This window comes from Chaetodon auriga, chromosome 9 (genome assembly GCF_051107435.1).
Source record: "Chaetodon auriga isolate fChaAug3 chromosome 9, fChaAug3.hap1, whole genome shotgun sequence".
Taxonomy (NCBI): Eukaryota; Metazoa; Chordata; class Actinopteri; order Chaetodontiformes; family Chaetodontidae; genus Chaetodon; species Chaetodon auriga.
In genome coordinates this window covers 8,636,751-8,650,249 of record NC_135082.1, presented here as the reverse complement: position 1 = coordinate 8,650,249, position 13,499 = coordinate 8,636,751, and the positions used below count along the sequence as shown (strand labels likewise).

The following is a 13,499-nucleotide window of genomic DNA, read 5'->3' as shown; positions in this document are numbered from 1 at the left end:
TGATGCAAACCCCCTCGAAAGGTGCAACAAAGAGTTGAATAAAGAGGCTGAAGAGGAGCTCATTTTAATTATAAGGCATCACAACTGTACAGTACATTACCTCACACATCCACATTGTCTCTTGAGTCATACAGACTGAAGAATAGAAAAATATAGATTGACACTGTCACCATGGAGCTTTTTTTTTTTTTTTTTGTCTTGAAACGAGCATACATTCTTCCAGCTAATTTCCAGTGATGGTTTAATAGTTTACAGCCAGAGAGAGAACAGACCGAATCCTCAGAAGCTGAAAATATAACTGTACAAAGTGGCTGGAGCTGTTTCTCTCTCTTTTTTTTTTTTTTTTTCCTGTTGCTCTGCAGTTCATTCACAACATCATGTTGTGAGTTAGAAAAACACTCGACAGCATCTGCTTTTTGATGGTGAACAGATCTGCAGCATCACACAGAGGTCTTGCTGCCGGCCCTCCAGAGACAGTCAGGAAGCTGTTGGCCGGCAGTGTGACGTGTCCTGTAGGCAACCAGACAGCACTTTAGATATTTGGCAGAGGGGGACGCGTGCTGTCAGGTGTCTCACTGTGACAGCAGCGTCCTCACTCATGCACAACGAGTCAGAAGAGCCCTTATTCAGATTACTAATTAATACACTGGAGGAGGTTTTTTTTTTTGTTTCCAAGCAAAGGGGAGAACATCTTGTGGTACAGGTCACTAGAACAAAGAGTGTTTGACATCCTGAGATGAGAGCATGCATCATCTTCCACAACACTCAACGTCGTGGGTGGAACCCCCCCCCCCCCCCCCCAACAAAAACTTCACTCAACAAAAAGAAGAAAGGAATATCAGGTACATCACATGAACACCACTACTGATCTCTACTCAATGTGCAAACATTTGGCAAACTTATAACAGCTTTTACTTTCTGTGCTAGGCTATGAAATAACATAAATCAACTTGAAGATAAATCCACTGTAACGTACAAAAGCAGCTCAGACTGATCTCCTCGTATACAAAGTGCAAAAACATCTCTTCCATCGCTGCTGTGCTTATTCATATACAAACTAAAGGAGGTGTGATAGTTGGAATGCAATATTCATTTCAGTCCGATTCTTTCAGATCGCAGCAGAAACTGTTGCTTATAACGATGACACTGATGATAATCTTCATTCATTTTTTTTCCTCTGGTTCATGTGATATCAGTCGTGGAAACCTCTCAGAAGCAGTGTGGAAAACAACAAATACTGATGATGTCACCACTACGTCACGTTCTGATAGGCACAAACACCGAGGGGGGGGGCAGCATAGACCTGTCGGGTGAAACACAGGGTTATAAGATGTCTCTTGTATTGATAGGGGAATATTTTCTTTACGACTGTTAACGTACTTTTCTGGGTTGAAGGTGTCACCTGTGTAACTCAGGTTACGCCTCATTTTCTATGGTCATGCCTGGGTTGCTGGCACCTGAACACACACGAGGAGGCAATAAAATTAATATTTAAGTCACTAAAAATCTGTTTGAACTCTTAATCATTGTTTTCTTGGGGTTATGTGATGAGAAAAGGCCATTAAAAGGAGTGTAACTGTCTCACCCTTCTTGTCTTTGTCTGTTGCACTGTCACTCTCTGTCCAGGAGGGGGTGCTGGTGAGCAGCCGACTCTGAGACTCCCTCAGCGGCTTGGAGGGGAACTGACGGCCCTCTGCTGCACTGGAAACACAAATACACGCGAGCAGGGATGAAGCCAGGAGCCTCTTGTGAAGTATGTGAATAAAATAGTCCTAAATCCTTTTTATCCTGTGATCTTAATTTAAAACTGCAAAGTGATTTTCCTGCATCATTAAACCTACAGTGTGAATAAACCACCGGAGGCTGACTTGCATTTGTGCAGACTCTTGTTTCTGTGCTGTACCTGGCTTTACTTTTTTATGAATGTATGCGCTCTTCAGTGTATTTTCACTCACCCCTTGCTGGCAGGGTTGGAGCCAGTCGGCGATGACGGCTGCTCCGGGTCCAGATTCACCAGACAGGTTGGGAACGAGCAACCGTCCCCTAAACTGGAAAACCAGCAGAAACACAGCAGAAAGAACAGCTTAGCCAGTAACAGTCTGCTGAAATTGGCTGATATTTGTTCTGTATTTTATTTTACGTGTGTGGACATGACGGCTAATAAAGACTGTGGATTATGTTACAGCGAGTCCAAGCGACATTTGATTAAGAGCGGTCACTGTGGTTACCAGGGGCAATTGTGGGTTGATGCTAAATGCTAAAACAGATTAAAAATAGCACAAGTAGAGAAGAGTCATAAAATCAGAGAGCTGATCAGTTACATTAGCCTCCATAAGCTACTGGTCATACCAGACCAGACCAGGTAAAGCTGCAGCAGCAAATGTATTCAAGGATGAAGGCTTTTCATTTCGAAGAGGAGGATCATCTTGTTTGGTCTTCACACATTACATTGTCTCACTCTAATGTTGCTGGTTCCATGAAATAGTGACTGCTTTGCAAGACAACACCAGAGAAGAAACATTCACGTGTTTGAGGATTACAGGGGTTTAGTTTACAGAGTAAACAAATACACAGTAACCAGTTGTTGCAAATGACGGGACAGAAAAGCTTTCTGTATCCAATCACACCCTCGTCTGAAATCTGCTCCTCACAATTATCATCTTTTGTTTAAACACTGGAAGTTTGTGGGGGGCTATTTTCAGACTTTGACTGTGATTAACAAAAAGCTGTATATTCAGAATATTAGTCATTCTCTCTGCATGAATTACTCATTTTGCAAAGCTGGAGAAGCTGAACCATGACTTCATTTATTCAACACTTCTGACATCCTGAGGGAAGTTATCTGAACTACAGAAGCATTTTCTGAGGAAAATATGTGCCACTGCTGTGCACGTTAATGCTGACTTTATAAGCGATATGAAAACTCTTTGAGCTCATATAGACATAGATGCAGTGGGAGAGGAAATGGGGCCTTTAAAACACTTTAGTACAGCAGGTTTTAATATAATATGGTGTATAACTTAAGCACTGTAAATGCCATCATAATGACCTTATGTGCAAGAATAATATTCATACAGATGCTGTGTTATAAATACAACTACAATAAATATTCATGCATTATATCAGAGCTCATAAACAGTACATATCTAGCTAATGTGCTCATGCTGAACTGTTCTTGCATCCTCTACCTCAGATTTCTTTGACTTTTCTACATATATTTTTAGGCCATGTTATGCCTTTATTAGAGCTGACAGTGGAGAGATGAAATGAGGCCCTTGACATCATGTTTAGACACATCCTAAGCAGGTTTCAGCCCGCAGTGCAGCACAGTGGCTGTCCTTGTCAATAGGTTACGAGTTTGATTTGGTTTCACTGATCTCATTTCAGGTCTTCGCCACACAACAGAGCTGTGAAGCCCAAAGTCTTTGACCTGATTGTCCTTCAGTCTAGACTCAAAATTGCAGGTCATCAGGGCTCCTAAACTGTCCAACAACCTGCCAGGAGACGTTGAAAATCATCTCTAAACACAGTCACTGGCTCTATTGGATGTTTCTTAAGTTTGGCCTCCTTTAGTCGTCTGAGGTTTCTTATTTCCATTTCATTTCATTTGACAGATATTTTACAAGATTTTCCTTTAAATGCTCAGAAAACCTTACCTGGAGAAAACAGGAATAGGCCAGTATTTGACTTCGTCACCAAAGACCTGTCGGAAGTTCTTACTGAAGCCCAGACTGAAACCGTTCTTATCTGTGCCGTGGCGAAACACCGGAGAGCGCACGGCCTCTGAGAGGACACACATGGAGACCAAGAGTCAGTCTGACAGGAGGATGAACAAATACAGCGCTCGCTCTCTATTATTCTAACAGCGGCTCATTCAGACAACAGATCAACGCATTGCTGCTGAATGGCTGTATCAGTGGAACAAGTCTGAATGAAAGTGTCTTTGTAGTGGAGGAAAAGCAGATCTCAGACAGCTCCACCATGTGTGACTTCTCTTCCTAGCAGTGTCTGTTACTAAGCTGCTTACTGCTCTGAGCCTTGTGTCTTTGCATTACACTGTAACATACTCCTCTGGATAATCCACTCTCCTCAACACACAGACAAAGTGTGCCACTGTGCACACATAATGAGAAACCGCTCCGTCTGATAACGGCCCGGAGAGGCTCATCAAATCACTGCGCTGATGAGGACGGTGACTGACGGTGGGAAAAATGCAATGAAACATCCTTCATCATTAGTGCAAAGACGACACTGTGCAGACCGTGGGCAGACTGAGAGCAGATACTCCCCGTGCACGAGATGAGCGAGCTGCTGTCCAACAGAGGCTGTGCAATTACTGTATCCACAAACAGAGCAAATACACACACGCAGGCATGAAGTGCGGCACCTACCCAGAGTGGATCTGTTCTTGCAGACGAGCCAGCAGTGGTAGGTGAAAAGCGAAGCCAGGCTGACTGAGAACATGGAGGCCGAGAAGAAGAGGAAGAGGATGTGGAACTTCGCCTGAGTGTCTGGGAGTCCTTTCTGAGGGGAAAACAACAACCAGGCAATCAACACGACCGCAGGACAACAGAGAGGACACCAAGAAACTCTGAGGGAGAGCTGACAGAGTTCTACTCAAGTATTCTAGGGGAGCTGAGTAATCTGTTTCTACTGCAGTGCCACTAACTACCAGTTTGGCTCATACCAGATATTCTCTCAGACGGAAATGTGCTCTACCTCCAGCCTTGTGAGAAGAAATCAAATACCACATATTTAACACAGACACATGTTTTCAGATGTGCATTCAGCCCAACAGATTCTAAAGAGAAAAAAAAACAAATACATAATATAGGATATGCACTACTTACTGTCCAAAATTTAATGAAGTACTGAAGATCTGTAGCAGTTATAAAAAGGCAGTAGAGTAACGAATATGCCAAGAACAGCATGAAAAACTTGTAGTTGGAGAATCCCACACAGTTGTTCACCCTGCGACGAGAATGAAAGAATTCAGGTCGGCGTAGGAAAATGTTATCATTAGAGCCTGTTCAAATCTTTTCTGAGCACAGAGACACAGGACTTAAAGAGCTGATTTCAAACAGTAAATACTGGAGATGAGTTGGTGGATGAGTTGTGGCTGGAACAATAAAGTTACTGCTGCTTATTTATTTATTTATTTTGGTATCCAGAACCTATTCCACTGATGATTTTTGGATTTACACAACTATTCTTCAACTTTCCAGCCTGTTTACCTGAAAAGACTTGAAAGAAAAGCTTCAATCAGCAGGATTGTTTCATGTTAATTTGGGGACCTGGTATTTTCAGCCAATCAGGGACCAGCATTGTGCATTATGTTTTGTCAAAGGACATGTTCACACCAGGAAAGTCCTGGATCCTATTGCTTTTATGACACGGTGGAAAATTGCATTATGACTCATTCTAATATCCAGCTTTTTTCACGAATTTCTCCCCAGTCTGAACAGCAGACATGGCACATAATTGGAAAGAGAACAGACAAATCGACCATGTTTAGCAAAAATTACACCGAGTGGAGACCGATTTGTTTTGTCTCCCTCTGCTGCCAAATTCTGTTATCTGGCAGAATGAGAGGTTACAGTGTCAAACGCGGCCCAGTAAACAAGCTCTTTGTGCTTCCGTGTGATGTGTGTTTACAGGCCAGAAGAAAAAAAAACACTCCCTTCCATGAAACCTGAACACTGTGAGGCTTTTAATGGAAAACATAATCACAAGGATATCCTAACAACACCATGTGAGTACATGTGACTGTCAGTACACACCATGGGCAGTGGTGATCCATCTTCAGGATGCATCTGTAACACAGCAGGGTCACGTGTCAGTGGAAGTGAATCTCACTCTGCCTGCCCGAATGCAATATATCTCGTGTGGTCTTTTCTCTATGGGTGCAGGAGCGGAGAGCCATACTTATCACAGACTGAACAATGGTGACATCGATCAGGCTTCAGCAGCTGGCAGCGGTCACAGAAACGGATTGCTGAGGAGACACAGGCGATTCAATCATGCAGCCATCAGGAGCAGCCTCTCCGAACACTTGACCACAGGCTAACAAGGTGACACGGGTGAAATGAGCTCTGAGAGCTCCGCGTCAGTCTAGACTGACATTGGTCCGCACCAGCAGCTGTGCGCACTGTACTGTACCTCCAGAGTTGGTGCGGGTGTATATGGGCAGATCCTTGGCTATCCTCCTCAGGATCTCCTGCTGAGACTCTCCCCGATCTTCACGCTCCAGCAGCTCTTTGTCAGAGTAGGACAGGTGAAACTGTGTAGGGCAGAACCGAGAGGGAAAGACAAACAGCGCCTGTGATTTATCAGAAGCTCTGTCTGTGAGCAGTGCTGGTTATCGCTAATGAATCATACCCTTACAGATTTCAGTTATCTGTCAGATAAGCTAGAGGCTGTGTGAGTGTCAGTAACGTAGTGATGTCTGTTAGTGTGAAGCTGCAGCTCAGTAGGCAGTGAAGGGTTTATCTATTTCTTCCTTTTGTTTTGGTTCTTTCTGCCCCAGCAGGCAAACAGGAGCAAAGCAGCACAGAGCTGCAATATTCCTTTCAGCCACTCAGGCGATTTATGATTGAACACTGGAAACAAATAACTCAGATGATAACAAACAGCAGAGCACACACGAAATTTGACTTTTATTACAAACTCAAAACCTCAAGTGATCCAGCGATCGCGTCTCATAAAGGAAAGCTTTCACATGAATGATGCTGCCATGGCCGCCTCGCCTCGCTTCAAATTGAAATGCAAAGGTGGCTTTTCTCCGAGTGTCCTCTCTAAGATGTATGCATGCGTGTGTGTGTGTGTGTGTTCACCCTGCAGAGCTGAAGTGCTGTGGTCAGGATCAGAGCCATTAGAGTGCAGCTCCAGGCACTTCCACTGGAAAGTATTATTAGTCTAAATGCATCGTTCAATCACACGGGGAGGCTGTAACCTACATGTGCACTTCCCACCATGCCTCATCATCCCAGCCGACAATAACGCTGCGTCGAAGTCAGACACACTCACCTCCTTCAGGGGGTTCATGGGCTTGGTGAAGATGGTTTGCCAGTACGCCCACACGAACATGATGAAGATGACATGGTACACCAGCAAGTATACAACTGAAAGCAGAAAAACATAAACAAGTCGTCGTCATCATCATCATCATCATCATCAGCAGCAGCAGCAGTGTGCATTTAACCATTTACTCCCAGTTTGCAGCTTCAGTGAATACCAATCATCTTGGCGTGGCTCAGAATCTGATAATAAGGTTTAATGGTTACCATTTTCACTATTTTAAGTTTAGCATGTTAACATGCTAACATTTGCTAATAAGCACTAAACACATCTTAAACTGAAGAGGGTTTCATCAGATTTTCAGGTACTAAGTCAAATTTGAGTCTGATGGCGGCACAATGAAAAGAGTTAATACAATTCATCCTGAGGGCAACATGAACGTGTTCACCACAAAATAATGGCCCCATAGCTGTTGGGACACGTCACTAAAAGCCACAAACGGGAACCTCAAGGTGGCAAGTCAGGTGATCATCAGAGTCACTAGGGTTCATCCTATGTGGTCCATGTATGTTTACCGATAGTTTCATGTTATTCCATCCAATAGCTGTAGAGATATTCCAGTCTGGACCAACATGGTTCACTGACTGAATGACTGACAGACATCACCATCCGTCCTGCCAGCATGTCTAAGACTGAAACACAGTTGTGTTTTGGTCTCTTTCAATGCATCTCTAGACTCTGTGGATGCAAAGTGTGCACTGAATAAAAGCCTGCGTTTAAACATATAATCAAGGTCAGGGAAAAAACAATGGCACTCTTCCAGCTGATGCAGTCTGATTACTGTGTTCTGATGTGGGCTGAAGACTGAAGGCCGCTGAACTCAACTCAGCATCGAACAGATACACAACAGCCACAACACTTCTGATTCCTCTGGATGTTCAACAGCAGCACTTACCCTTTTCTCCTGTGTCTTCAATGGACTCTGAAAAGAAAGACACAGTCAGATGCTGAATGAAAGCAGGTGAAACACACTACGGAGCAAATTAGGATATTCCCAAATTTGTAGGTCAGCATGAGGAAACGTGAACACTGTTTCTCTTTTGAATCCCTCACACAGGGACCTCCTCCTCACGGTGTGTTTTACATGATCGATGTTTGACTGATGGTCAGTGTCGCACTTCAAATTAGCAAAACTCCAAAATGCTGACTCTGTACACCCTTAACCCCAGCGTCCAATAAAACAACAGTCACAAAATCAATATACATCACACTCCCAGTCAAACTGTTCCACTCATTGTTGCTCTCATGTAGATAAGCATTACTGTGCATTGACAAAAGGCATTGAAAACAACAGGAACATCCTGCACGGTCTGTGTGTGTGTGTGTGTGTGTGTGTGTGTGTGTGCGTGTGTGTGTGTGTGTGTGAATGCTGACAGCTGCAACAACTCCAACAGAGGGGACCGGCTGAGGCTGCTGACTGAAGGCCGACATCAGCAGCCACACACTTGATGATCGCCCCAAAACCTTCACAAACACACACCTGAGGGTCTGGAGTCAGACATAAATTCAGACCTGTTGGAAGATGAGCTGATACTGTTTTGTATTTGTCCCAATATCTCAGCAATGATTAGCTGTACACACAGAATCATCCATCTTCAGCAATTAGCCTGTAAATCACACACACACACACACACACACACACACATATGCACATAGCACGAACTGAGGAAAGGTAAGCCAAGGAGCTGAATTGAGGCATGCAGCCAAAAATTTGTGTGCATGTCGCCTTGCCAGCATAAAAGCTCCAGAGTCTGACAGTGAAGCATAAGTGCGTGAGTGTGTGTGTGTGTGTGTGTGTGTGTGTGTGATTTAGGGCATGTGCGAGGATGTCTATTAATGTGTCTGTGAAAGCATTATGGTCATGTTTGCTGCATTCGGTCTCTTTCCCTCTGCATTCTTGCTATAACAAGGCACATTTCCAGCTATACCACCTGATTTCCCATTTCAAACAATCTTGGAAAAAGGACCAACTGTTCAAAGGCTGATGTTCAGCGCTTTAAACGGAAGTGGGTCAACCGCAGATTGCTTGGGGTGAATTATGTAAGCCAGACAATGGGATTAACTGAGAGGTATCAGCTGACGATACATTCGCACAACTGTCTGTGCGTCTGTCTGCAGAGCACATGCTGGCCCTGAGCGACCGCTGTCCTGCCCTGCTGCTGCTGTTTTCCTCTGTCTGTCCCGTGGGACTCGAATGCATCACAAATTTGCTCTTGTTCTACAGGATGCAAAACCAGGTGCTTTTAAAAATAAAAAAAAAAAGCCTGACCAAACAGTGAATTTGCTTTTCTGTCACCCTGCAGCAATGAAGGACGATATCTCACAGAGCTGGCAGCAGAGACGAGGCGTCCTGTAACCCTAGAAGAGGTTCACCCTGGGACAGACGCTGGCAGGCCTCTGTGGTGAACACAGGCAGCTTCAGAAACGTTTCAGGGGGGAAGTTTTAAAGGAGACACATATAAACATGTTTAAACTCACATTTAAAGCGCTAGTTCTTGGAATAAGTAGCTGTACACTAATAATAGTTATATTTTATTTATTTTATTTTATTAAGTGTAATAAATTAAAGCTGAATAAAGACCTCTAAATATTGTTATATAAAATAATAGCAATATATCTTTTATTTACCATAATAACTCCACATAGCTTACACCCATTGATGGAAAGCATTTAAAAGGCCCCCCACCACTCGTCTCTATGGTCATTCACTGTTTCTTTGTGATTGTTTTGCATCCCTTTTTGGTCATTTTTCATCTCTTTGTGATTATTTTGTGTCCCTTTATGCTCATGTTTGTATCTTTGTGGTCATTTTCAGTCTCTCTTTTTTGTTTGTTTTTTGTTTTTTTGTGTCTCTTTTTGATTGTTTCGCATGGCTTGGTGGTCATTTGTCATCCCTACATAGTGGTTTTTCAGGTCTTTGTGGTTATTTTAATCTCGTAGTCATTTTGTGTCTCTTTCTGGCTGTTTTGCATCTCTTTGTGGTCATTTAATATTACTCTGTGTTCGTTTAACAACAAGAAATGTGAGCAGTCTCTTCATAAAGAGGTTCTGCTCCATGCGGCCTTTTAGTTATCCATCTACAATGCTAAGATGTTAACTACCTATCACCTTCTGACTCTGGTAGAGGGGGCACCAAGGGTTGGCAATCTTTGGGAGGGGGGGTGTGACAGCCATGGCCACCTCTCTGTGCTCACCCGTGCTGGTGAACCCAGTGACACGGCACTGTGACTCCTGCAGCCTCACTGGTCAGGTGTAAGGACAAAGTTAACAGTGTACACTTTTAGTTAAAGCTGGATACGTCTGACTAAATTTGGAGGAGATAAGACCAACAAACAGGCAGAATCTCTAACTCTGCCTCCCCGTGTTTTCGTGTTTTCCTTTGTTTGGACTCATTATACTGTCTCCATCTCATCCCCCTTTTTGACAGAGGAGATTTGCTTTCCTAGTGGTCTGACAAGCTGCCAAATGGAGCACATGAGTAGGCTGCCGAGACTCCTCTGAGACATCCTAGAAACCATTACTCACTATCCAGGTCAACTCGGTGTTCACCGCTCACCGAGGACGCTCGCTGTCTGTAACCGCACCATCGAACCCTCAGCAGCCGGGGGGAGCATGACGGAAGGAGTAGGCCTGACTCAAAAGCCATTACAGTCAGACTTCTTGCCAACAGATAATGCTGTTGGTGTTGTGGTGGAGGATATAAATTCAGATAATGAAGCTCGGCAACTACATGAGCCTGAAGCTATTACAGTAAGTCTTTAAGATAGTGCTGATAGAGTGGTAGTGGTGGAGTCAGATAATGCCTCTCATAGGGTGGCCTAATCCTAATCTGTGCATCCTGTGATAATGTCATAAAAGCTCCTTCACAATAAAAGCAGCTTGTCAAATACTTGTAATTCTGTCTGTGGTAGGACGTGAAGAGAACAAAAATGTGTTATTCATGCAGAAGACACCATTGCTACTTCTTTGTGAAAATATGCTGACAACTCCTGCTTGAACTGTTATTGTCATGTGACTGACACTGTCCACACACTGCATGAACAACACAGTCTTCTGCATCCAAGAAAAAAAAAAAAATCAGCCTGGACCACAAACTGCTGAAACAGACACCTCTCCCCACCCCATCACCAAAAAAAAAAACCCCTACACGCCAGTCACAGACATTTCCCCCTCACACACACACAGACACACACAGACACACACACACACACACACACACACACCTCCTCCTCTTACTACCCAGACAGCTGTTTCTTACCTATGCAAAGCTGCAGAACATAGGCGTAGTATGACCAAGCCACTATGAGGGCAATGAAGAGGACCGGGATCCAGTACAAAACTCTCTGACAGCCCTTCTTGATACTACGCGAGCCCGACGGTGCCATAGTCTAGGAGCGGATCATTTCTCGTGCGCAGTCGTGTGTTGCTCTCCCTCCCCTCTCCCTCTGTGTGTGTGTGTGTGTATGTGTGTGTGTCCCCGTGTCTTCCTGTAGTCTGTCACTGCATCGTCGCTCCGGCTCTGATCAGCCTAATCGGCAGCACAGACGCAACATCCTACCAGCCTCCCGCCCGCTGCTGCCGCCGCCGCCGCTGCCGCCGCTGCTGCTGCTGCTGCTGCACTGCTCCCCTCTGATCGTCCTGCCCAGCCACTAGCACAGACTACAACAAAATATCAGACAGCTCACACACACACACACACACACACACACACACACACACACACACACACACACACACACACACACACGCACGGAGTCAGGACCGCCCCTGCTGCCCCCCACAGGTTGCCATGACGTCCGCGGGATGCTGCAAGGCTGGCACATTTTTTCACCGCGACCAGATGGGCTCAATAAGTTCATGCTCGTGAGTGTTGAAATAGGGGTCACACACATACACATGCGCGCGCGCGCGCACACACACACGTTTGAGTGATGGCAGTCTGCTCCCATCACGCCCAGTTGCATGTTTTTACTTGCTCACAAAGACAAGAAGAAGCCAAATTCCCTGTTCCTTCCACCGTTTCTTAGTATTTCATCCTCTTATATCACAGCCTGTTGTGATAGGTGCTGTGTGGCAATATCTCTCTACTGGTCTGATGACTGTTTACCAGGCTATAATATGGTTTGCTTGTGTCAGAGGTGCTGTTCTAAGCATATTGTTATTTTCCCATTACCTGACAGCGCAGGTGGAGGCCTGCAAGATCCACCTGCTTCACATCCAACTGCACCTGCAAAATATTTTGCAGTCCTGCAGTACATTGCACGAGCCGCCCTGCCAAGCTGCAATCTACTCACAAAGTGTTCTTCACCATCACCTTTTACTTGTGCTTTATTATTGAAAAGGTCTTTTTCATAAAAGCGGTTTGAATGTGGGAAAGATTTGAGCTGTGATTTTCCACCTGTTGTCAGTTTCATGGGTGGGCGGCATGCTGCAGCAAGCTAACAATATGCACCATAATAATAAAGCATCTCAGTCTCACAGTAAGGGCAGATGGCTCAGTCACATGTCAACTATCAAGAAGTTTCAATGTTATTCAAAGGTAGCAACCTTTCTAAATATCTGGAGACGTTTTTAAAATGTTACAACTGACCCTGAGCTCCCCTGAGTGGCACTTCATTGATTTTACACAAGGATTGATTTATTTCCCATGAAGAGCATCACTCAGCCTGTGAAAACAGCTGTATCATGTCTCCTGTGGCTCCAAAGAGACCATTTTAAAGTCTGATAACACAACTCTGATAATCATCTTGGGCTTGAGAAAACATATTTTCTAAAAGGGAGCCTGTGTTACAAACTTGGTGCCTGGGGTTTGACTGATGTGGGCATTTACCAGGCAGGGAGGGTCTAATAAAAGATGCCCTTGAGTTGCATTGTGGGAAACGTAGGATCCAGAGTTTCACCCACAACAGGGACAAAAAGTCAGGATATCTCTGCCTCTGCTGCGTCAATTCTGTCAATTCTTTCTTTTAATGCGTCTCTTGTAAGTCCCACAACTTTATGGAAGTGCAATGCTAAGTTTCTGAAGCCGTTGGACTTGCTGTCAGAGGATTGTTCATACTGAGGGGAAAGTGACAGCTATAGATCTGGGCAGGAGTGGGTGAAACTACTGGTACTTTCACACAACACAGGTGGGTGATGTGACGTCGATCACACAACTAACAGGCAAAGTTCAGATAACTGTATCAGCGATGTGTAATGCAGCTGTAGCTGTAACTTTTCTCAATATTTCAGGGATCTGTTACAGAGTCCTTGAAGGATCTCCTTGATTTTACTGAAAGAAGAGCATGATTAGAGTATGAGACTGCAAATTATTACCCTGCTGAATTAATCATTTAAAGATAAAAAGTCCCTGATTAAAATCTCGTACACCCACACAGCCCCAGGTTCCTAATGATTAATACTGTTAATGATTTTTCTTGAGG

At 44.3% G+C, this 13,499-nt stretch overlaps 1 protein-coding gene across 2 annotated transcripts; it reads right to left on the bottom strand.

Annotated features, from left to right (window-relative positions):
• Positions 1-48: 48 nt before the first annotated feature.
• Positions 49-11,748, bottom strand: zdhhc2 (zDHHC palmitoyltransferase 2). 2 transcript variants are annotated; one of them, XM_076738629.1, is made up of 14 exons: positions 11,336-11,584; positions 7,973-7,999; positions 7,027-7,121; positions 6,160-6,280; positions 5,926-5,995; positions 5,781-5,813; positions 4,851-4,971; positions 4,688-4,726; positions 4,392-4,524; positions 3,657-3,783; positions 1,956-2,048; positions 1,586-1,701; positions 1,381-1,457; positions 139-1,303 (listed from the first exon to the last, which is right to left on the bottom strand). In XM_076738629.1, exons 1-13 carry the CDS (start codon positions 11,460-11,462, stop codon positions 1,417-1,419), a joined length of 1,143 nt encoding a protein of 380 aa, XP_076594744.1. In that variant the 5' UTR covers positions 11,463-11,584; the 3' UTR covers positions 139-1,303; positions 1,381-1,416. The 2 variants fall into 2 exon arrangements, with proteins under 2 accessions (XP_076594745.1, XP_076594744.1); XM_076738630.1 differs by lacking the exon at positions 4,688-4,726 and having other exon boundaries at positions 49-1,303; positions 11,336-11,748.
• Positions 11,749-13,499: the final 1,751 nt, after the last annotated feature.